Raw genomic sequence first — 25,117 nt, forward strand, 5'->3', positions numbered from 1 at the left:
TAAATGCAGTATGCTTTGAGATGTGCACAATCTTTCTACCTTACCAAACTTCATTAGAATTTCACATTGTTCATTCTGGCTTCCTCCCTTCTTGTTTTAAGTTTTCGGGATTATTCTAGTAGGAAAAGATACAGTCTCATTGCTTCTTTCTTAGACAACCTATAGAGGTTAGCTGATAGTCTCAAAAAGCTTATTCAACATCCTAAGTAGGGATATATCTGAAGTATTCTAAGCTTCTTCTGGGAGACAAGTTCAAAAGGGATGAGTGAAATGCCTCCACAATTTTAATATTTTGTGCTGTTCTCTTCAACAGAAATTACTGTGTCTTCATAAAACTATTAATGTGTTACTATGTTGTAATATATGTTAGTGTTTCCGTAAATATGCTATTATTTCCTTCTGGTGATTCTTGCATGCACTGCAGTTGTTTGGGAGGCCTTGTACTTTAAAGATTTATACTTTTAAACTTACTTTTGGGGCGCCTGGGTGGCTCAGTTGTTAAGCGTCTGCCTTCGGCTCAGGTCATGATCCCAGGGTCCTGAGATAGAGCCCCGGCGGAGCGCCTGGGTGGCTCAGTCGTTAAGCCTCTGCCTTCGGCTCAGGTCATGATCCCAGGGTCCTGGGATCGAGTCCCACATCGGGCTCCCTGCTCGGCGGGAAGCCCGCTTCTCCCTCTCCCGCTCCCCCTGCTTGTGTTCCTGCTCTCGCTGTCTCTCTGTCAAATAAATAAATAAAATCTTAAAAAAAAAAAAAAATCTGAGATAAAGCCCCGCATCGGGCTTCCCTGCTCAGCGGGAAGCCTGCTTCTCCCTCTCCCATGCCCCCCTGCTTGTGTTCCTGCTCTCGCTATCTCTCCATCTGTCAAATAAATAAATAAAATCTTAAAAAAAAAATTAAAAAAAAATAAACTTACTTTTGGAAAGCATGTTTGCCTCTGAGCTTCCCAAATTTTACATAGAAAGCCTACCTATTTTGTTAATTTGAAGTATTTGTAGACTGTCTATCCCAAGATACTGATTGGATTCATTTTTTCTTAATAGGTGCTGGGCTCTTGCACTATTTGGTGGAAATGGTGAGACAGGATTTGAGCAAAATTCTACTTACTCAGTGTTCAGCATTTCCATTACGTTGACTGATGAGGGTTATGAACATTTCTATGAGGTAAATAATTAAAATGGAATTTAAAAAATGTAGATATTACTTTATGCAAAAGCATGATCAGATGTTTTGTTTTCAGGTTGCTCATACCGTCTTCCAGTATTTGAAAATGCTGCAGAAGCTAGGCCCAGAAAAAAGGTAATAAGTACATATTAGAATTAGGCTAGGAATCAGTTTTAGTGTATTTTAGCCTTTAGGCTGCCAAATAGACATGCTTTAGTCCTACCATGATGGTTTTTCAGGCATTTCCTGCTTAAGTTCCTTCACTAGCTCCATATCCTGATTCTTCTACGTGTGAATACTGCATGGGAAACTTGAAACGTTAAGGGTTTACATTTATGTGGCCAATCTCTTTCTTCTCTTTTCTTGATGAAGATTCTAATAAGAAATTTAAATGTATCTTCTACTTACAATTTTCTTCTTTCACAGAATTTTTGAAGAGATTCAGAAAATTGAGGATAATGAATTTCATTACCAAGAACAGGTACTGGAAGTCAAATTCTTTTTGAATATTATCTGTGACCAAGTTGAAACTGGTGTGGACATTATTCCTCTTTTTGGAAGTGTCACTGGAGTTTTAATTCTGCCACTCTCTGTCATGTGAGTCCTAAGATGGCCTTGAGGTTATCTGAAAATTAACTCTTGTGTTTTTAAGTATGTATATTGAGTAACAGCGAGAAGATTAGGCAGATTGACACAGATCATGTTGTGTGACAATCATTTTATGTATGTACTCATCCATCTGTCTATCCTTTTGATAAACATTCATGGAGAACTTGCTATGGTACTTGATACTTTGGGAATTCTAATATTATGAAGACATTCTACAGGATAATTCTGTAGTAATTACCATATGTACTATTAGAAATGGTGTGCTTTATGATTTAAGGGCAAGGAGAGCACTTGCCTTGATCTGAATAGAAACAGGGAAGGCTCCATGGATGTTGGTAAATTTGAATTGAGTTCAGCATTAAAAAAGAGATAAGGTTTGGATACATTATCAGCAATGAGAAAAACACAAGTAAGGAACTCTGGGTTATTGTGAAAAACTAAATGATATATGTATCTTTGAAGGGAAGGTATTATATAAGGCTGAAAGGTCAGGAGTTTGAAACAGGGTTTCTTTAAAACCCTTTTTGTGTCTTGGATCCCTTTGGAAATCTGTTGAATCTTCAGAATAGTATTTCATCCCTTCACCTTTTTAATCTCTCAGAAAAATTGTCATAGTGGTACAGTGACCACCGCTTTATCCCTCACCTAGATTCACCAGCTGTTAATAGTTTTCCGTATTTTCTGTCCTCTCTCTCTTTCTTTATATATGTATGTGCATGTATGCATCTTTTTCCCGAAACATTGAGATTTAATTACAGATATCATGATACTTCACCTCTAAATGTTTTTTAGCATGTATCTGCTACACAAATGTATTCTCTTGCATAAACCTCACTAAAATTTTCACACCCAGGAAATTACATTGAAACAATATTGTTAAATATTATACAAACCAGGGGTGCCTGGGTGGTTCAGTCAGTTAAGCTTCCGACTGTTGGTCTCAGCTCAGGTCTTGATCTCAGAGTCATGAGTTCAAGCCCTGCATTGGACTCCACGCTGGGTGTGGAGCCTACTTTAAAAAAACAAACAAACAAACATATATATATATATATATATATATATAAGTATATATATATTATATATATATAAAATGCAATTCATAAAATAGTGTTTCTAAGTGAATAAAATAAAATACAGTAGTTTTTGAAGGAATACTGAAATAAAGTACTCAAAATGGTAAAAAAAAATAGTACTGTATCTTTATTAACATTAAATAACAAGGTCTAGCGGTAGTTCTAACAATTATTTCAGTTTTAAGTAGCAGTGAGTTTGAGATATCTGCAACAACTATATTCTGATTCTTTTTTTTTCTAAGATTTTATTTATTTATTTGAGAGTGCACGTGCAGGGGGTAGGGGGCAGAGGGAGAGGGAGAAGCAGACTCCCTGCTGAGCTCAGTGTGGGGCTTGATATGGGGCTCGAACCCAGGACTCTAAGATCATGACCTGAGCTGAAGGCGGATGCTTAATCGACTGAGCCACCGAGGCGCCCCACTATATTGTGATTTTTATTGGTTAGTCATAGATGCTGCTAATACAAGTATGGTTTGTACATATATTCGTGATAGAATAAAAATGCTAATTTAGAGGTTAGTGAAAATAAATACGTAATTTCTTCCCAGCCAATTCATGCACATACACACTCCTGAATTTGTCCATTGATATATCTTGTGGGAAGTGTCTGTGGACCCTGGATTAAAAATCCCTGATTTAGAACTGCTTCATAGAGCATCTTGAAGCTGCCTTTTTGGATCATCACCAGAGATGATTTCCTGAATTTCTACTATAGGTAGAGAAGATTTAGGTACATGAGGACAAGGTCACAAAAACTGTAAGCTTCCAGTTGCTGTTGTAATCTGCTCTGTATTCTTGAATCATTGAAATAGAACTAAAAATCTTATTCTATGAAAACAGGCTGCTTTGACACACCTATTGGCCATTACAGAGCCCTGTAGACACTCCTCCCTATAAGTGGACTGATAAGCATAGAACTCCACAAGTGCTGTCACCTACCTTACCAGGAGTAATGTTGTTCAGTGTCCTTATCAGCTGTGGTGGCACCATGTAGGGCAGAACTATGGCAGGGAAGGAGTGGGATCAAGAATTGTGGACTACACCCGTAAGTGATACCCAGATTCCTTTTTTGGGGATCAGCTTTTCAGCATTGGTTGAGTGATATTTTTGTTCTGTCCCTCCAGTTTCTTAGCAAATCATTTCAAAATGTCTTTTTACTGACATCTCCCATTTTTGTAGCTCCTCATTTTTTTACCGTTAGCAATATTCATGAATACTTGTCTGGATTTTAAAACATGAGCCCAGGGGCGCCTGGGTGGCGCAGTTGTTAAGTGTCTGCCTTCAGCTCGAGTCGTGATCCCAGGGTCTTGGGATTGAGCTCCACACCGGGCTCCCCGCTCTGCAGGAAGTCTGCTTCTCCCTCTCCCACTTCCCCGGCTTGTGTTCCCTCTCTCGCTGTGTCTCTCTCTGTCAAATAAATAAAATCTTTAAAAAAATAAAAAATAAAACATGAGCCCAAGACATCTTAGATTAAAACCTAATCAGTGCAAAGTGAGAACAAATCAGAAAGGTCTATATCTCTGTGAGAACTGCTAAGTTAACTCAAGTAGCTCAGCTTATTTTGGCTTTTATTTTATTTATTTCTTATTTATTTATTCTTAAAGATTTTATTTATTTATTCTTAAAGATTTTATTTATTTATTTGACAGAGAAGAGACACAGTGAGAGAGGGAACACAAGCAGGAGGAGTGGGAGAGGGAGAAGCAGGCTTCCCACGGAGTAGGGAGCCCGATGTGGGCTTGATCCCAGGACCCTGGGATCATGACCTGAGCCGAAGGCAGACGCTTAATGACTGAGCCAACCAGGCGCCCCATTATTTCGGCTTTTATAAATTTCTGTTTTTTTAGCAAAGTTGGAATATCTCGTCTCCTCTTTAGACTTTTCCTGGTCTTCATCAATAAAGGCAAATAAGAATGCCCTTTTCAAACTATTCAAATCAGTCTTATTTAAGTAAGATATTTATTTAAGATTTTATTTATTAGAGAGAGCACGAGCCAGGGGTGAGGGGCAGAGGGAGAGGGAGAAGCAGACTCTCTACTGAGCAGGGATGTGGGACTCATGACCTGAGCCAAAGACAGCTGCTCAACTGACTGAGCCACCCAGGCGCCCTTAATTAAGAAATTAAAAAAAATTATTTCCCATAGGAACTTGGACTCAATATGTCTTATAAATCAACAGTATGAACTGGGTGTTTAAGTGCTTTTCTGTAGGCAGTAAAACAGAAATAATGTAATAATAAGGCAGGAAGAGTTTGTAGTAGATAAAAAATTAGAGGACAGACAATAACAAGTGTTGGAGAAGAAATAGAGAAATTAGAGCCCTCATACATTGCTGGAGGGAATTACAAAGTGGTGTAGCTGCTTTGGAAAACAGTTTGGCAGTTCCTTAAAAAGCTAAACAATTACCATATGAGCTCTACTGTTAAGTTCTTCTAGGTATACACCCAAGAGAATTGAAAACATATCCACACAAATACTTGTACACAAGTATTTCTTTTTTTTTTTTTAAGATTTTATTTATTTATTTGACAGAGAGAGATACAGTAAGAGAGGGAACACAAGCAGGGGGTGTGGGGGAGGGAGAAGCAGTCTCCCCACTGAGCAGGGAGCCCGATGTGGGACTCAATCCCAGGATCCTGGGATCATGACCTGAGCCGAAGGCAGACGCCTAACGACTGAGCCACCCAGGCGCCCTGTACACAAGTATTTCTAGTAGCAGTATTCAGTATAGCCCGAAAGTGGAAACGCCCAAAGGTCAGCGAATGCATGGTTAAACAAAATATGCACACTATGGAATATTATTCAGCCACAAAAAGGAATGAAGCGCTGATTCATGCTACAACATGGATGAACCTTGGAAACATGCTAAGTGAAAGAAACTAGTCACTACAGGTCACGTGTTATATGATTCCATTTATATGAAATTTCCAGAGTAGGTAAATCCATAGAGATACAGCACAGACTGGTGGTTGCCAGTGGCTAGGGGGAGTGGGTAGTAGGGATTGAATGCTTAATGGATATGGGAGTTTCCTTTTGGAGCAATGAAAATATTCTCCAACTGATAGTGGTGATGATTGTATAACTTTGTGAATATCCTAACCACTAAATTGTGTACTTTATTCTAAATTTTATTTCATTTTTAATTGTGTACTTTAGAAGTGTGAATTTTATGATATGTGAATTACATCTTTAAAAAAAATGAAAGAATAGCATTTAAGTGTTTTTCTTAGTACCTGCTCCATTGCCTTGGCTCTGGAGATATGCTTTTAGCCAGGGTCCTTAGTGTTTTCTCATAGGAAATACTTTGAATCATTCAATTTTGTTGCATACTGACCAGAGCAGTTAATTTATAAGTAAGTGGCTGGTGAGAATAACTTACTTAAAAAAAGAATGAGAACAGAATAGGAAGAATAATTTTAAATAATAATAGCACCTGGGTGACTGGTCAACTTGATGATTCAGGAATGTTTCCTGAATTGGGAAGTGGGACAGAAAAAGCTAACAATCTTTCCTTATTTTTTCTTATTCTATTTTTATGTGATAATATAGTAGATAACATATACCTATGGTCTCTAGTTTGATGTATGCATGTCTCTTTTCTGCTCCATGAATGCATGTAACCTTCACTTCTCTTCTGTCTACCATTAGATGAGAGAACAACCCATACTGTCTGGTAAAGGACTGGGTAGTGTGGTATTTTGGAAAGAGTGTTTGCTGCTACATTAGGAGTCCTGAGTTCTGGTGTCTGCTCTGCCTGTTATTTACTGTGTGACTTTGGGCAAGTCTCCTGATCAATCTGAGTGTATTTCCTCAGAAAATGTGGGAATAGAACCACTTGGTATCTGAAGGACTTGTCAGTTTTAAGATTCTGAACGTCTAGGTGCTCAATTTGTACTTAAATTGATTGCTTTCCTCTGAAAAAGAATTTTCACTTCATAGGTTATAGAACTTGTGGTTATTCTTTCAGTTTTAAATTGAGGAAATATACTGATTAATTTCTTATATCAAGACTTTTATCTAATGACACATTTTGATTTCTACATTGATTTGATTCATGTTTACAGATAGTTCTGGTTGATAGTGCTATAGTGATAAAATGATGAAGACCCTGTCTTTAAGGACATCAGTCATACGGGGCACTTATAAACAAGCATTTACAGTTCAGTGTTGTAATGCTCTCATGATGAAGCTGTGACATGATTAGACCCTAGTGTGTTGTAGGGCTCAGGATGGGGATTGGAGGGGTGTCAGGTTAAATTCCTTAAGGTGGTAAGTTTTCTCTGGCTAAATTTTCTTAGCATTTCAAGCATCAAATTCCCCCCTCCTTTTTTTCTTTTTTTAAAGTAATAGCTATGTCCAGCATAGGGCTTGAGTGAGCACCAAATTCTTGAACTAAAATTATATCTGCTCAGTATATTTTTGTTCAGAAGCTTTTGGTTTCATTGTTAAAAAAAAGAGAAAAATTATTTCTATTTTGTGGTAAATTAAGAATAATGGAAGTTTCTGGTGTGAAATAAGTCTCTCTTTACAGACAGATCCAGTTGAGTATGTGGAAAATATGTGTGAAAACATGCAGCTGTACCCACTACAGGACTTTCTCACTGGAGATCAGCTTCTTTTTGAATACAAGCCAGAAGTAAGGAGGTTTCATTTCTAAGAGTTACTTTTACACAAAGAGGAGGGGAGAAAGTGCAGAGATATACTTAAGAACTGTGGGAATGTAGAAAACTTGGTTAAATTTGTCAAATTTTTTTGTTTAAATGGAAGAAATATCAGTAGTTTTGTGAGTAATTTTTCATGATTGTTGTATATGATCATGTTTTAAATATGAGGAGAAAATCAAGTCCTTTTGTTAGGTATTACTATTGTCACTATTTTTCAAGTGTTATAACATCTACTAAAAAAGTGATTCCTAAGAATTATGTGCTTTAGTTGCTAGGCTTACTTAGAGAGTTATTTTGCTTACCTTTTAGTTCAGTTAGAGACTCTGGGCAATTACATTTTAACCATTTTGAAAATGTTTATGAGAAATGTAAGATTCTCTGAATTTGAAACATGTGACTTATAGACCATATTACATACAAATAAATACTTGGTTGGGTTTTTCCTTCCTTCCTCATTGGGAGTAAGTCATTTTGCTCCATATGAGTTCTCATGGCAGTTCTCAGTTGGTTGATTTTGCCCCCCAGGGGATATTTGTCAATGTCTGGAGACATTTCAGTTGTCATAACTGGGGGATGCTCTTGGCAGATTATCTAGTGGGTGAGAAGCCAGAAGTGGCAGCTAAACATCCTACAGTGTAAAAGACGGCACCCCATAATAAAGTATTATTTGGCCCAAGATGTTAATAATGTTGAGGTGGAGAAACCTTGATATAATAGGGTATTCAAAAATTTTAAAGATAGGGAAAGGTAAAGGAGGAAGCAGTAATCATGCATTCTTGTTATCTCCTAGGAAGATTGGGCCCAGGGGTCCAAGTATTTTATTCTGAACTGCCATTTGTTGTTTTTTCTCAAAGAAATGGTGTTTAATTGGTAGTTATGGTTCCAAACCTTACCCACAAAATCTGTTTACTCCTCTCATTGCTGAAGGATTATTAAAGGGGGCTTTGCAATGGGATCATATTACTGATTCTTGGGGATGAGGTAGTATAAGCATACTCTTTGGAATCATGTACAAACTTGTTTAGGACTTCATGTTTGTCATTTCTAGCTGTGTTATTCTGGGCATTTTTTTTTTTTTTAAAGGTTTTATTTATTTGAGAGAGAGAGAATGAGAGACAGAGAGCATGAGAGAGAGGAGGGTCAGAGGGAGAAGCAGACTCCCCGCCGAGCAGGGAGCCCGATGTGGGACTCGATCCCAGGACTCCAGGATCATGACCTGAGCCGAAGGCAGTCGCTTAACCAACTGAGCCACCCAGGCGCCCCTATTCTGTGCATATTATGTAATCTTTAACCCAGGGAAATTACTTAACTTTTAACAGGAGCCTGAGTATTATTTTTTATAAAATGGGTATACCTTAGAGTTGTTTTAGGATTAAAACACTACTGGGCACATAGAAAAACTTAGTAAATGAGAGCTATTTTTACTGCTAGTACTATTATTATGTAGGATTTGAGATGAACACAGTTTATAGCATTATCAAGAAACATTTGAGGGCGCCTGGGTGGCTCAGTCATTAAGCGTCTGCCTTCGGCTCAGGTCGTGATCCCAGGGTCCTGGGATCGAGCCCCACATCGGGCTCCCCACTCTGCAGGAAGCCTGCTTCTCCCTCTCCCACTCCCCCTGCTGTGTTCCCTCTCTCGCTGTGCCTCTCTCTGTCAAATAAATAAATAAAATCTTTTTTTTTAAAAAAAGGAACATTTGAAACAACTAATAGACTAATGAAGTTTAATAAATTAGGGTGTTCATGATTATAGATAAAGAGTTTCATGAGCATCAAGATGCTAGGATCTTGGGGATGCCTAACATAATATGGCTTTGCCTTTTTAACAGAGATGTATTAGGTTAAAGTCGTTATTGTGTATGTCTCTCCCCCCCCCCCCCCCCCATTAGGTCATTGCTGAAGCCCTTAATCAGCTAGTTCCGCAAAAAGCAAATCTTGTTCTACTGTCTGGTGCTAATGAGGGAAAATGTGACCTCAAGGAGAAATGGTTTGGGACTCAGTATAGTATGGAAGGTAAAATATTTTAATAATTGTCCTACAAGTTTAGATTTATCTGACTCACCTGAGAATTTTTATTCCTTAATAATTTGTCTGATGGTTCCTATGGGAAAAAGGTATAAACTTTTTTAGAAGTTTACTTGGAGATGAACATTATTCATACTGCTTTGCAGAAAATTACTTTCTGCTATGTTTATATTTATTATAACTAGTGAAAAAAATCCTGTTTTCTGGGTAGTTTGGGGAAGAATTTCGACTGTTTTAGAAAAGTACTTTTGAAACTTCAGTGTACATATATATCACCTAGAGATCTTATTAAAATATAAATTCTTATTCACTAGCTCTGGGGTAGGGCCTGAAATCCTGCATTTCTAATAAGCTCCCAGGTGATACCAGTGCTGCTAACCACACTTTGAGTAGTAAATGGCTAGCATGCCTGGATATATTATAGTTTTCCTGAGAAAGAAGAATCGATTTGTGAAGGCTAGTTGTTAATTGGTTTGTTATTCTCAGCATTGCATTGTTTATTGGATCAGTTTGTTTTTCATTTCTACAGATGTTGAAAACTCTTGGGCTGAACTATGGAAGACTAATTTCGAATTAAATCCAGATCTTCATCTTCCAGCTGAAAATAAGTACATAGGTCAGTGAAATAGCAGTCATTATACCTAATCCGTTTATTTATCAATAAAACAAATAGCACCTGTATAGTACATTTACAAAGTATCATTTGAATTCCTATTTGAGCTTCCCAGTAACACTCTGGAGTAGGCATTACTGTTTTCTTACTTTTTTGAATGAGAAAAACTGAGGCTTAAAAAGGTAAAGTGACTTTTCCTAGACTAGTCAGTTGGTAAATGGAGAAAACAGGACTTAAATGTAGATCTTGGGACTCGCTGAAACTTTTGCTTTTTCTTGTGTAAAACAATTTATGTTTTCATTAATTTAGAGGACAAGTTTGACTTTGTGTTTTTGTTTTTTTTAGATTTTTTTATTTGTCAGAGAGATAGTGAGAGAGAGAGAGCACAAGCAGGGGGAGCAGCAGAGGGAGAGGGAGACGCAGGCTTCCCACTGAGCAAGGAGCCCGATGCAGGACTCGATCCCAGTACCCTGGGATCATGACCTGAGCCAAAGGCAGACACCTAACCGACTGAGCCATCCAGGCTCCCCAAGTTTGACTTTGTTAGAACAGAACTTTTTGTTAACTTTCAAGTGTCAATAAGGTGGATAAAAGACATTCTCATTCAAGAATGGATTTGTTTATAGATTGGTTTATACAACTATCCTGACTAAAGGTCCCTCTTACAGTTAAGACTGTCTTTGAGAAAGACAAAGAAGCAGAACGTAGAGAGATCAGAATAATCCTTAGGAAATTACAGATCTTCAGGGTTCATTTAGTTTAAGGCCAAGAGAATTTTCTTTTCTGTGTTCTACTAATTTATTATATTCTAGCATTTGAATTTGGCTTATTTTTGCCACAAAGAAAAGTTATCTAGACTTCTAAAACCAAGAACAGATTGTTGGGAATCATGTTGAATTATTTGAATGAATTATTACTCCTTTCTCTTGTTAGCCACGGACTTCATGTTGAAGGCTTTTGATTGCCCTGAGACAGAATACCCTGTTAAAATTGTGAATACTCCACAAGGTTGCCTGTGGTATAAGAAAGACAACAAATTCAAAATTCCCAAAGGTAAAATGTTTCCCTCTCTAAAAGGAGTGAAATAAGTATAGCAACTCTTTCTCCACTTGGTAGCAACCTATTTCCATTTGTCACCTGTCTCCCTTTCTCCTTCCTCTTCCAGTTGAAGATCTTTTCTAGGCTTATCTATCAGATCCATACTGTGCTCCTGTGTGGTCACAGAAATCCTTGTATACATTATAGATTCTAGGAAATAAATAAGGATTCAAGGCTAAAATGAAATTGTTTTAAAATATTTTTCTTGCAGTTAAATTAAAGCAGAGCCAGGTGTTTGACTGTCTTAGGGAATGGGTGGTGTGTTTTAAACATTTTTAAAAAGAAAATGAGAGTATGCTGAAGGAGATTATTCTTAGACACAATAGCTAGCCTATTCCAGCATTACAAATGTGAAATCTCCTCCATCACTCTCCCTCTACCATTTTGCTTTTATTGTAAAAGAATCACAGTATACAGTTAAATAGACTCCAGAGTTCTTGTCTTTAATGTGTTAGCCCAAACTGTGTTGCTTTTTTATTTTCTGTTCTTGTGCATAGCATAGGAACTTACTGAAGCAGCTTGGGATAAAAAAAAAATTCCCTTCGTTGCCATTTAACCCAGATGCCTAACCTCAACACAGTTCTGTGGCTCTCAGGAATTCTTGAGTTTATTGGGAAGGTGTTTCTTGAATTACTTATCAGTGTTTCTAAAAATGTTCTTAACATTTATTCAGCTTCCTTGGAACGTCTCTGCTATAAGTTTCTGTGAGCATTGGGATTGTTCTTTAATGTTTTTGACATGTATACCTCTGTAAACATTTTCTCTGACCAAAGCTCTTAATAAATACAGTATTCCTAGGCTCCTTTGTGTATCTGTCTATGTATCTGGCCTTCCCGCAGACTAAAGTGTGCCTTCTGGATACTACTTAGAATGGTAAATATTACCTTTTTAAAGATAACTTCAGGATAAAGATGTAACAAGGATTTAAGGGCTAGTAGTTTATTTCAGAATTTTTAGAAAACATGATGTTAGGGGCATATAGCAGATGTATAAAATATTTGAGGCCTCTGGCTTATATTTTCTTATCTTTTTTTTTTTCTTTTAGCATATATACGTTTCCATCTGATTTCACCTTTGATACAGAAGTCTGCAGCAAAGTAAGCAATTGTCCTCTTTACTGGAAAATATGTTTCTATTGAAAAACTATTTTGTTTGTTTCATTCTGAATCATTCTATCATTTTCTCTATCCGTACTGAGTTGTGTATTTTTTTCTGTGGCCCAAACAAATTATTTGTATTGATATTAAACATTAAAATGGAATTGTGGCTGCTCCATTTCCAGCACCCAGTTAATAAAGCATGCTGATAGCGTAGGGTAGTCATAGTATTACTGGATTGAGAAAGTTCTTTAGAAATGAGTTTGGATTAGCTTCCAGTCTGTAATGAGAACAACTGCATCTGTTGATCCTATATTTAGAAACTGGCAAGGAATCTGATTATACTTTGTAACAAATAACTTGTTATTTATATAGATAACTGCACTGTGGGGCGTCAGAGCCTAAAATATGCCTGAATCCTAGGAGGTGCTCAAGAAATGTTAGCGTACTTCTTCCTTTCCTTTGCCGCTTCAACTGTGGAATCTAACCTTAGAATGACAGGCAGCACTAGTATTTATTAATACCACTTGAAAAAATATATCAACCGCCTCCCTTATCCTAGATTTTTGTCATTCAGAAAACCTGGGCTGCAGGGATGGCTAGAGCCTTTGGGCCAGTTGCTTTTTATGCCTTTTACATTTACCCCATTTTTCAGTATAAGCATTAACATTTTACATGTATGCATAACATGACAAAGATTGGGAAGCACTGCTGAAAGTAGGTGTTCTGTAATGTGCCTACAAAACTTGAGTCGTGGGTAAGCTGTATTTACCTTTGAACTACATTCTGGAGTAGTGTAATCATTGTCTTTCTAAAAGTGAAATTTCCTACTCCAGAGCACATTTGTTTGTGTTTATTTCTTGCCAATTAATGGTGCTGTTTGCATTTTATATTCTCAGTGTGGTCCTCTTTGATATCTTTGTCAATATCCTTACCCATAACCTTGCGGAGCCAGCTTATGAAGCAGATGTGGCCCAGCTAGAGTATAAGTTGGTAGCTGGAGAACATGGTTTAATTATTCGAGTGAAAGGATTCAACCACAAACTACCTGTAAGTACAAGTGTTCTGTTTTGCTTATAGAGAGCTTTAAATTTTATGTTTGTTGCCCCTAAAGCACCAAGTATAGAGGCTTATGCATGGGTTGCTATACATAGAAAGAAATGTTTATTAACGTGGTTTACTATGTTTTCTTGGCCGGTGACAGCTTTTGTGACTTGGGCCACACGTAAGAGCAACATAGTCACTAATTACTAGCAATGCGTGCAATACAGCCTCAGCTTCTCTGCAGCCAACACTGGATAGGACAGCTTGATAGGAAGTTGTCATTACTTTCAAAATTAATATATAAATGTAATGTCCTCCCAGTTAAAGTCACATTTAGGGGCAGTGGAGATGCTGAATAAAAAATTAAGTTTATTTGGAAAAAGAAAATGTTTAAGACTACCCATGCAAATTAAAAAAAAAAAAAAAAAAAGGAATCATTGCTCCACATTTCACAGTTACTGAAGATTTTAGCTCCTGAAGATCCTTTGAGTCACCAGTATTCCTACAAATACCTATTTCCAAGCTAGGCCCCTGGTAAAAACCAATGGGAAGCATTCCCTCCTATCCCTGCCCCCAAAATAGTGGATTTCATGCTTCTCTACTTAAAGTGCTTCTTTCTTTTCTTTTTAGCTACTATTTCAGCTCATTATTGACTACTTAGCGGAGTTCAGTTCCACACCAGCTGTCTTCACAATGATAACTGAGCAGTTGAAAAAGACCTACTTTAACATCCTTATCAAGCCCGAAACTCTGGCCAAGTGGGTATACATAGGATCAGCTTATATTTTGAAGGCCTGAAAGTATTTGCCTTTGTAGGGGTTAGGTGTGGGGAATGAGGCTGTAGTTTCAGTGCTATTTTTCAAACAAATTAGAATTGGCTGTGGTTTAGGAGACCATCCATTGGGTTATAGGATTTCTAAACCCAGCTTAAGTAGCTGTCTGAGTAGGACTAAAATAAGCCTACTTACTATACTTAATTAGAGACTAAAAGTAAAAAGGATTTTTTTCCCGAAGTTTGTAAGTAAATAACAGTTAAAGAAGTGCTGGCTTTGTTATAGCTCAAAATTGCTTTACTGCTAATTTTAGTATATTGGGTGTTGTGATGAGGTAGTTGAGTTAAATTGATTAACCTTTCACTTATCTGGCAAATGCAACTATCCAGAATTCAGCCAAGTTCCCAGAGGAGAGCAAAAAGGCTTCTGACAGTCTGTATAATAATGCTTAAACCCTCTGCTCATAACCCTTTGAGCTTTTCATTAGAGCCTGTTCTTTTATCCAGGGCTAATGGTAGCCTAGAATTACCTCTGTGTGAATCAGAAAAGGTACCCCTTTTGGGTGCCCGCTTTCAGCAGGTAGGAGCCTTTGTGGGAGGGAGAAAAAAGTTCCCTTTGAGCAGACACAGCCCTTTGTGCACATAGCTTGCAAGCCCCTGCTTGACCTCCTTGCTGGGCATCTAGAAATGGTAAACAGCACAATCTTATATGAAGCCCTACTTTTGACACAGTTATTTATTTATTTGTTTATTTCGTGGTCAGTTCTTTAACTTTTTAAAATTTAAATTCAATTAACATAGAATGTATTATTGGTTTCAGAGGTACAAGTCTGTGATTCATCAATCTTACATAACACCCAGTGCTCATCACATCACATGCCTTTTTTTTCTTTTTTTTTTAAAGATTTTATTTATTCATTTGACAGAGATAGACACAGCGAGAGAGGGAACACAAGCAGGGGGAGTGGGAGAGGAAGCAGGCCTCCCGCAGAGTGAGGAGCCCGATGCGGGGCTCGATCCCAGGACTCTGAGATCATGACCCGAGCCGAAGGCAGACGCTTAACGACTGAGCCACCCAGGCGCCCCATCTTCTTTTTTTTTTTTAAATTCTATTTATTTATTTGACAGAGAGAGACATAGCGAGAGAGGGAACACAAGCAGGGGGAGTGGGAGAGGGAGAAGCAGGCTTCCTGCGGAGCAGGGAGCCTGACGTGGGGCTCGATCCCAGGACCCTGGGATCATGACCTGAGCTGAAGGCAGATGCCTAATGACTGAGCCACCAGGCACCCCCACATGCCCTTCTTAATGTCCATCATTCAGTTACCCCATCCCTCCACTCCCCCTTTTGACACAGTTATAACTAAGGAGCCCATAAATGAACAAAATTCAAAAGCAGGGCAGTTGGCAGTCAGACCTGTAATCATTGATAATCTGGTCACAAAAAGTTATAAAAACTAATAAGCAAATATAAGTTGGAAAGGAGAGTTGTCTGGAACCATCAATATGATGAAAAATAGCCCTGTGTTGTGTATCCAGTAACTCCTGAATACTACTTTATTAAAATGTGGTGGACTAATATACCTATTGAAGATTTGTTATTTGCTAGATACAAAATGTTTATATGTATATATTTATTTAATTCTTTCCAAAACCGCATAATGGTAGCCATTACTATTTCCCTTGTTTTACAAATGAAGAAATTGAGTCACAGATGTTAAGCAACTTGCCAAGTTCAAATAGTTTAGTGTGAGGAGGGAGGGGAAGTGGGGGTGGTGAGGAGTTGGGGGGTGGTGAGGAATTAGGGGTTAGTCTGATTCTGGCCTAGAGCCACTCTGTATACTATGTTGTCACTGCAGTAATAGATTCCCATAATGCTGGCCTCTAGTAATTAATAAAATGTTAATGAGATTTCAAATAAAAATGTAATAATTCTGAATTGGTGTGTGACTCATCTGGCAACTAATGTGAAACATTTTATTTTGCAATTGAGACAGATAAGTGAGTTGTACCAGTGAGCAAATCTATGTATAGTTTTGTATATGTAATTTTAAATGCTTTTTGGTGATTATGACATTGTTTCTCCCATCTTAAGTTATGATAGAAATTGTGTCTTTAGAAACACGTCATCCATAGAAACTTAACTGAACTTTTTTTTTACCTTAAGATTCATTTCAAAATGATGAAACTGTTTTTTTTCTGCCCTCTGAATAGAGATGTGCGGCTTTTAATCCTGGAATATGCCCGTTGGTCTATGATTGACAAGTACCGGGCTTTGATGGATGGCCTTTCCCTTGAGTCTCTGCTGAGCTTCGTCAAGGAGTTCAAATCCCAGCTCTTTGTTGAAGGCCTGGTACAAGGAAATGTCACAAGCACAGTGAGTGTGAGGTGCTCTGTTGCCCTTGGCTAGGTCTGAATGCTGTTTTGGGCTCTGGAATTGCATTAGTTCTCCAAAAAGGGAGGCTCTGTAGTTCTGACATATCATGGCCATTCGCATGCTGGGCAAGACTTCCTTAATGAGAAGACTGCTGATAATGGACAGGGCTTGGGGTGAAATGGATTTGGTAAATATACGGTATTGGTTATTTGTTGAAGATTGTGTGTGGAAACAATAGTTTAGAGATTAAAGTGGGAGCTCTGGGGTGTGGTGAGGGATGTGTATACACACACACACACACACACTTTGGCAGAACTTGTATATCAAGGTTGTGTGTCAAGTTAAGGAGCTTGGGCTTTATCCTGTAGTAAATGGAAAATCAGTGAAACATCTTAAAAGGGATTTGTCGTTAAGATGCAGGGATCAGTTATGAGGCTTTTATAAGAGTTGACATGACTCCAGAGTATATGAAGTATCCAGAGTAGTCAAAGTCATAGAACAGAAAGTGGAATTGTGGTTACCAAGGGTTGGGAAGATGTAAAAAAGGGGGAGTAGTTTTATGGGTATAGAATTTCAGTTTTGCAAGGTGAGGAAGTTCTGGAGTTCCGTTTTACAACATTGTAAATATACTTAACACTCTGGAACTGTACACTTAAAAATGGTTAAGATACTGAACTTTGTTATGTGCTTTTACCACACACGCACACACACACACACACACACATTGAAGCGAAAAATGATGAAGCTGAGGCTAGGCAAAGTAAATGAAAGAAATAGTGAGGTAGAGAATGGCCAAAACTTAGTGACTAGTTGGATATGGGGGTGTTAGAGAAGGGAGGGGTTTAAGATGTTGCCTGGATTTCTTGCTTGAACCAGTGGGTTGGTGGAGGAGTAGGAAAAATAGGTTTGGGGGATATGAGGAGTTTGTTCTGATATATATTGAGTGGGATAGGTCTGTGGATCTTTAAGGCCTTTTCCAGCTAAGAATGCTTGTTTGGGACTCTCCCTAAATTACTTGGCTGTTGACCATCTTCCTTCCTTCATGGCTTCCCAGTTTCTCAGGACTGGCCCTTTGATGGGATATATACTGGCCACTCTTGAGACTGGCTGCTGTCTCCTCTCTACTTCCTTGCTGTCTTTATTCCCCAACCCCCAAACCAGCCTTAGTTTCTTTCCTCCCCACAGAAAGAAGTTTAAAAGCTTCAACCCACATAGAGAGGAGCAGGATAGCTGCCTGCTTTTCTGAGCACAGTGGGAATTACCGGGCAGGGGTCCTTTTGGTTCAGAGGACTTAGTTCCATGAATTGCTCCAGGTAGAAACCACTGTAGAGATGAGCTGACCCCTCCTTTTATCCCCCATTTAATAGGTAAGAAAACAGCAGTCTTGAGAGGGGAGAGGATGCATTCACTTAAGTGTTAAGTGTTGTTCTATTGCTCTGTGCCACGTTCCATATTTATAGACCGAGGTTTTGAAAACACAGTCACAAGTGTCCTAGAGGACACAGCCTCGTGGGCTAACCCGAACAGTTAAGTTGAGCGTGTCGCATGTACAGGTAAACAGAATGCCAATGGGAGAACAGAGGAGGAGCTATTCAGTTGAGAGCCCTTTAATTTTCAGCAATCATAATCAATGTCGTTGACAGACTGTATCTGCTTTCCTCATGCTATCCAGGGCTTCTTAAAGAGTTAGAATATTGGTATTAGTTGGTTCTGGATGAAATTAATGTCAAGAGAGCCTGCTATATTTTTTTCTCTTTCGCCTCCTAGGAATCAACGGATTTCCTGAAATACGTTGTTGAGTGAGTATTGGTTTGAGTTTTCTCTGTAGGAGTTGTATATTCCTACCAGCAGGAGGGCCTTGAGCCACAGCTCAGTTATTACTAAATCCACAATGGATGATGCTCCTTGTGGTAGGTTTTTTTGAGGCTTGTCATGTAAACAAAGTAATTCAGAAGGGACTGTGGATGGCCTGACCTCCTCTTCACAGTAGTTTGTGGGTAGGGGCAAGAGGATAAAGGCACTGCTCAGTGACCCATACTCATTCTTTTGTAGCAAGCTGAACTTCAGGCCTCTGGAGCAGGAGATGCCTGTGCAGTTCCAGGTGGTAGAGCTGCCTAGTGGCCACCATCTGTGCAAAGTGAGAGCTCTGAACAAGGGTGATGCCAACTCTGAAGTCACTGTGTACTACCAGGTCAGTTTATAGCCCCTTTACACACAGCCATCCTCATGGCTAAGTACCTTTAGGGCACTAAAGCCTGGTGGAAGGTCCAAAGTACCTGGGAGTAGTGACCCTATGACTTTCAAGGCCCTTTTGCAGTTGCCTCTGTAGTTTTTATCCTTAGGGTCATTTGTCCTTGGGAAGCAATTGCATTTAAAAATTGCTTCTGTTAGGGGCGCCTGGGTGGCTCAGTTGTTAAGCGTCTGCCTTAGGCTCAGGTCATGATCCCCAGGTCCTGGGATCGAGCCCCGCATCGGGCTCCCCGCTCCGCGGGAGGCCTGCTTCTCCCTTTCCCACTCCCCCTGCTTGCGTTCCCTCTCTCACTGTGTCTCTCTCTGTCAAGTAAATAAATAAAAAATATTAAAAAAAAAAAAAATTGCTCCGGTTAGCGAAATGGGTCCTTTTTCAATCATAGGGCTTCACTGAATCATTCAACTACTAGTCCAGAGGGACAGAGACTGAAGAGTGGTTGGAAGTTCCTACGTGTTCCCCTGACAAAACCTCAAGTAGCAGGAGGACATTCGTTAAAAAGACAGTTTTGAAAAAGAGACAAAAGTAAACAGCCACGCAATCAATATATAGCAAACAGAATGACTACCAGAATCATAATTAAAAGTTTCAAAGCACCTGAGATAAAGGATTTATCACCTCTCTTTTGATGGTGAATCTGAGGTCCAGAGTCCCTTACCTGCCTGAGGTCATACTAATTGGGGCTTGAATCTATTCTTTGTGTCCTCAGATCCTGTGTTCTTTCCACACCATTCTAGAAAGGTGGGATGGGGCTTAAAATAAGGAAGAGCTTTGCAACAATCTCTGTTGGCCCATAGCTTGTGGTTAATCCCACCTACATCTAGGACAATGGGGACCTGTGCCCGTCCAGACTGACCTCAGACTTCCTAAACTCTGGGGCTCCTATAGTGAGCTGCTGCTATGGTTCCTGGGTGTCCTGCATGAGGAAGTCACTTCTCTGGCAGGCCCTGTGAAGATCCGCCTGTTCTGGGCTTTGGGCAGGCCTTACAGTCTCTCACCTTGTCCTTTTATTGTGTTTCTGGCCTTGGACCTAAGTCTTCCCATAGGAGAGACCTTGCTTGTCTGTGGAGCCTCTATCCCTCTGGCTATAGTTACTTAGTTTGTTTGCTTTTATCCAGTTTCTCAGCTTATTTTTTTTAAGATTTTTTTTTTTATATTTATTTGAGAGAGAGTGAGTGCATGAGCAGGGGGGTGGGGCAGAGGGAGAGGGAGAAGCAGACTCCCCGCTGAGCAGGGAGCACGATATAGGACTCGATCCCAGGACTCTGGGATCACGACCTGGGCCGAAGGCAGATGCTTAACCAACTTGAACCACCCAGGCGCCCTGTTCTCAGCTTATTTGAAGCTGAAATGACTACCAGGCTCCAAAGTTCCATAAATGATATGGCCTGGCCCTGCTTAGCCCTGTCCACATTTCCAGTGTTTCTGCTGCTCAAAATCTATAGTACTTTTCCTGTTATAGGTGAGATTTCATACTGTAAGACCTTGTCTGTTGAGGTGTTTTCTATCCATTACCTCTTAGCACTAGCTTCTAAAACAAGCTTTCTTTAGGGAACCACTTCCTTCCTCCCAGAGAGCATTTTGAACAGGATATCTCCTTGCCTGACTAAACAGGACTCGGGGGGCACACAGGCTTTTAGCCTCCTCCTCTAGTGAAGTGGGAAGGAACAGAAATGAGTCTGTTAGAGGAGCCTACAAGAGCCTGGCTGTGGGATGTACTAGCAGCATCCTTGCTTGCTGGCCTCCTGCTCTGTTTCATTCTAACTGCATTATTTTGCTACTCTCCAGGAGAGCCAGGGTGTGGTCTCCCAAGTGTGGTATCTGCCTCTTAGGTATTTCTCTTGTTGACTGGTTTGGGTCCCTGTGTGTGGCCTTGGAAGCTTCTATTCATACCCTTTCTATCTGAGGAATCGGTCCACATACCCTTCACTGATCCCAAATATTTCCTGCTCTTCTCCTTAGGACCTTGAACTGCAAGTACTTGACTTTAGGTTTTGTCCTTCGGGTCCTTCGGGCAGGAGCTGACAGGTTGGGTATTGTTAGACTCACCTCCATGTCGGCCTGCAGTCCTGTGCAAGGGCTAAGAATACAAATAAATGATCAAGTGTGGTTTCTGTCCTCACAGGCAGTCTAAGTGGGAAGGCAGATGCATCAACAAAATTGTTCAAAGTATGGCAATAGAGGGTGTGATCAGCTTTCTTGGGGGAAGAGAAGAATGGGATGGATACCTGAATAAATGGTTGCCAAGAATTCTTAAAAAAGTCCTGTAAGCTGTTGGATTTTCAGTTGGTCTGACCAACCTCTCCTTTCAGTCAGGTGCCAGGAGTCTGAAAGAATACACTCTTATGGAGCTGCTTGTGGTAAGTTGTAATAAAGGAGAGTTGATGTGTTCAGGAACCCCTGACCCACTGTGAGGACTGGCCTTTCTGCCTGGGAGCTAGGGACTTGGGAGGGGTCAGAGGCCTGTTTGGTAGGTGAGATGGTTTTTAGTATTCTCACCCGGTATGAGCATGGACAGGGCGCCTGGGCAATTTAGGAAGAAGGCAGTAAGGGAGGCTGGACTTTGGGGTTATGTGGAACACTTGGGGGTTAGAAATGGAGGTTTCTCTGCTGGGAGGAGTTGGGCTGATGGGTAGTATGTTGAATTACAGATGCACATGGAAGAGCCTTGTTTTGACTTCCTTCGAACCAAGCAGACCCTTGGGTAAGTCTGCTGGCAAAGAGCACTGAGCTCAAATAAAGGTCTGGGGCTTACTTTGCAGGCTGAGTTTTATCAGATATCCTGACTGAGCAGCCTCTCAGAGCTCGCTGGTCCTTCCATGCTTTAGAGTCATACTGACTGGTCAAAACTTCTAGAATCTGCATCTTGGACTATGATCAGGTTTTTAGTTTGGTCAAGTTCCAAAGATAAGGAAAAAAACTAGTGTGTAGTCCTCAGTTCAGGAGAGGGGTGGACACCCTAACCTGAGAATGAAGTAGATGCATACACGTTTGTGGATTTTCTTTCAGGACCTCCAGGTCCAATTAGGATGTGCAGAAACTCTTCCCACTCACCTGTAGTTTCTGAGGGCAGGGCCCTGGGGACTACCTGAGTTCACAGAACTTTTCATTCTGGCTGTAGGTACCATGTTTACCCTACCTGTAGGAACACATCTGGGATTCTAGGATTCTCTGTCACCGTGGGGACTCAGGCAACTAAATACAAGTGAGTAGATGGGCCCAACTATTATTATTCTTGGCCTGGAGAGTGGGGGTTGTCGGTGCTTCCTTAAACCAGGCAACTCTGACCCAATAGGGTTTGCTTACCTTAATCACAGCTGTGGGGGGGCGGGGTGGGGGGGGATGGAGGGTGGGTCATAGATGGCTTGATCCAGGATGGATCAGTAATGGTTCCAGTGGTCCTAGGGGGCTTAACTCAAGTCCTTTGGTGTCCTGTGGTCACTGTGCAGGGCTTGCCAGTGTTTCCTCTCTCCAGGCAGGCCTGAGGACAAGAAAAGCAGAGATGCCTGACCTGGCATTTATGCTAGAACCAGGGTACAAGTCTTGTTGGTCCTCAGCTTTGGAGTGGTCAAACATGGGTTGTCATTGCTTCCGTGTTGAGGATATCAGAAGTTGGGCTAGAGTTAGGGGTTGGGTCCTTTTCTGTTCTCTTCTCTCACTCAGCTTAGGGGAAGGGTACTGAGGCCTGGAAGGAAATACTTCAGTCTCTTTCTTAGAAACATGCCTTAGCTCTTTTTCTCTTTTGCATTCTGCTTGAGACCAGGTTTCTGCCCCTTTTTTGGTGCAAAGTGGTGGTTTTATTAAAGCATGGGGACAGGACCCGTGGGCAGAAAGAACTGTTGCCCTCTGCTGACTTTTAATTGAAGATGTTTTGTTTCAGTTCTGAAATTGTTGATAAGAAGATAGAAGAGTTTCTTTCTAGCTTTGAGGAGAAGATCGAGAACCTCACCGAGGAAGCATTCAACACCCAGGTGAGTATGCTGGCCTGGTCTTTTGTTCCTTTGGCCAGTTTTTGAGTTTTGTAGCCCCACGTTAACGTGACCAAAATGTCTTCCTAGCTTCATCCCTCCCCATCCTGCTGGCAGGTCGCAAGTGAAGGGATCGTAGCAGGTCTGTCACAGACCAGACCAAACAGGGTCAAGTGTGTTCTGGGGCCACTGGTGTGATGTTATACCTGAGGATCTCTCTCTTTGGTGGAATAGGTCACAGCTCTGATCAAGCTGAAGGAATGCGAGGATACCCACCTTGGGGAGGAGGTGGATAGGAACTGGAACGAGGTGGTGACACAGCAGTATCTCTTTGATCGCCTTGCCCATGAGGTAGTAGTAACACAGTTTTGAGTATTAGAGCCCTGACCAGGATTCCTGATTTTGAGTCACAATCCCAAGCAAATCAATACTGTGTGGAAGAGAGCTGATCCATTTTTGGTATTGGTACTGTTTTTGTGTAACATAATTGTTTTATATTTTGTATTTATATTGAGGCTCAGTACAGGATTTGTGGAGGAAAAAAGGTTTCTGCTATTTAAAGAAAATTGAGAACTTCTGGTCTTTATGGAATTCCAGCTTTATTAATTCTGGGCGTTAGGTCTTTTTGACCACTTTTAGCCCAAAGTAATAAAACCTACAAAAAGAGCTCTGGGACCTGCAGTCTAACACTCTTTGATAATATAACCCTATGTGGTAAATTAACAAAAGGACACTGAAGCAAAAGGGTCATTTAACAAGAGGTTTCAGCCCAGCTCATAAGGTGCTCCAGTTTTCCTATTAGAAGACAAACTTCTCTTCATCTGTTTCAATTGTTACTGTATTTTCTCAGGCCAGAGTATCCCTTAGCATGTACTCGAGGTATGACACTAAGGTGATGGTGGGTTTTGGCTCCGTGTGTACTACTCAGCTGTAATTACAGCGTCTACTACCCTTTCTTATTTGCCAGGGTTAACTATTGCTATGAAACACACAAAGGTGTGTCACAGAGGCTTATTTTCATCCTTCTCTGGTGCAAAACGTTGAGGGCAACCTGAAACCTGGAAGAATAAAATGATATGCTCAGATGCTAAGCAGAACCAAAGAGTTCTGGCCTAGGGTGTGTGTTTCTTAAATAATGACCTTTTTAGAAAATGTACTGCTTGTCTTTTATAGTTTTCTTTTTTTCCTGTATTCCGTTTCCCCTGTAAGATTGAAGCACTGAAGTCATTCTCCAAATCCGACCTAGTTGACTGGTTCAAGGCTCACAGAGGACCAGGAAGTAAAATGCTCAGCGTTCACGTGAGTATGGTGAACTAAGCTGTAGCTCTGTCCTTTCCAGAGCAGTCATTTAGCCCAGTTACCACCCCCCGAGTTTGGATTGGGACTAGAAATTCTAACAGGTCTTTGCCCGTATCTGGTCAGCATATTTCTCACCTCAAGTCTTTGGCTTCTTTCAGGTTGTTGGATTTGGGAAGTATGAGCTAGAAGAGGATGGTTCCCCTTCTGGTGAGGATTCAAACTCTTCTTGTGAAGTGATGCAGCTCACCTACTTGCCATCCTCTCCTCTGCTGGTAGATTCTACCATCCCCATTACTGATATCAGGGCTTTCACATCAACACTTAACCTTCTCCCCTACCATAAAATAGTCAAATAAACTGCAGTCTTGTCGGCCTGAAGCACTGTGTATTTAAAAATGTGTTTGTATTTTATGAAGTTACACTACTACTAGTGCCATAGAATTTTTGCACTGCTATCATAGAATTTGATTTATACTCCTCCTACCCCCCACATTGTGACTAACAAACCAAGAGTTACTGTAGTGGCTGGCAGATGATAGAAAGTAGCAGGGTGTGCCAAGTTACCAAAAAGCTTGCAGGAACAGTTTGACAAGCCCTGGCCTGTCCTGGTTCCCACATGAAGAACCTTGAGAGGCCCTATGTAACTGATGTCTTAGTGCCTAAATGCTAGGTGCTAATACGTGTGTGTATGTGTGTGTGTGTGTGTGTGTTTAATGTACTTTTAAATAAAGATAGATGATAGTTCTGTAATGCCCTACAGAATGAGCCATTTGGTGCTGTGGCATTCTTTTTTGTTCGTTTCAGTGTGGGGTGGGGATCTAAAACCCTCTTCCTAAACCCTCTAAGGCAATAAAATATTTTTGGATAAAATGTTGGGAGCCCTACGTGTGCTATATGAGAGTTCAAGGAACTCTGGAGAATAGAATAGCATGGTGGGGGCTAAACACAGAGTATAAGGGAGGGTTGAGAAAAAGGATGGACCCTCCATTGTTTTAGGAGAGTCCTTGTGTAAAGCGACTTAGCTCCTGGATTCAAGGTTGCCAGATAATAAAAGAAACACATTAAAAAAAA

At 40.2% G+C, this 25,117-nt stretch overlaps 1 protein-coding gene across 6 annotated transcripts in view; it reads left to right on the plus strand.

The window, feature by feature from the left end:
* NRDC (nardilysin convertase) overlaps positions 1-24,424 on the plus strand; it is a 101,121-nt gene extending 76,697 nt beyond the window's left edge. For 2 of the 6 annotated variants that reach the window (XM_064589150.1, XM_064589152.1), the window contains 20 exons: positions 1,041-1,161; positions 1,238-1,296; positions 1,588-1,642; positions 7,374-7,478; positions 9,398-9,521; positions 10,063-10,149; positions 11,080-11,199; positions 12,290-12,341; positions 13,241-13,391; positions 14,016-14,143; positions 16,369-16,531; positions 18,299-18,330; positions 18,584-18,722; positions 21,092-21,139; positions 21,431-21,483; positions 21,901-21,984; positions 22,660-22,750; positions 22,982-23,098; positions 23,921-24,046; positions 24,205-24,424. In XM_064589150.1, coding sequence (XP_064445220.1) covers positions 1,041-1,161; positions 1,238-1,296; positions 1,588-1,642; positions 7,374-7,478; positions 9,398-9,521; positions 10,063-10,149; positions 11,080-11,199; positions 12,290-12,341; positions 13,241-13,391; positions 14,016-14,143; positions 16,369-16,531; positions 18,299-18,330; positions 18,584-18,722; positions 21,092-21,139; positions 21,431-21,483; positions 21,901-21,984; positions 22,660-22,750; positions 22,982-23,098; positions 23,921-24,046; positions 24,205-24,402 — 2,053 coding nt within the window. In that variant the 3' untranslated portion in view covers positions 24,403-24,424. The remainder of the gene's footprint in view (positions 1-1,040; positions 1,162-1,237; positions 1,297-1,587; positions 1,643-7,373; positions 7,479-9,397; positions 9,522-10,062; positions 10,150-11,079; positions 11,200-12,289; positions 12,342-13,240; positions 13,392-14,015; positions 14,144-16,368; positions 16,532-18,298; positions 18,331-18,583; positions 18,723-21,091; positions 21,140-21,430; positions 21,484-21,900; positions 21,985-22,659; positions 22,751-22,981; positions 23,099-23,920; positions 24,047-24,204) is intronic. The other 4 variants (XM_045897706.3, XM_045897708.3, XR_010410941.1 and 1 more) reach the window with 3 other exon arrangements.
* The last annotated feature ends 693 nt before the right edge of the window (positions 24,425-25,117 follow it).

The sequence above is a fragment of the Mirounga angustirostris genome, unplaced genomic scaffold (assembly GCF_029215605.1).
Source record: "Mirounga angustirostris isolate CCGP_5_RB_7025 unplaced genomic scaffold, mMirAng1.0.hap1 SCAF_4, whole genome shotgun sequence".
Lineage (NCBI taxonomy): Eukaryota > Metazoa > Chordata > Mammalia > Carnivora > Phocidae > Mirounga > Mirounga angustirostris.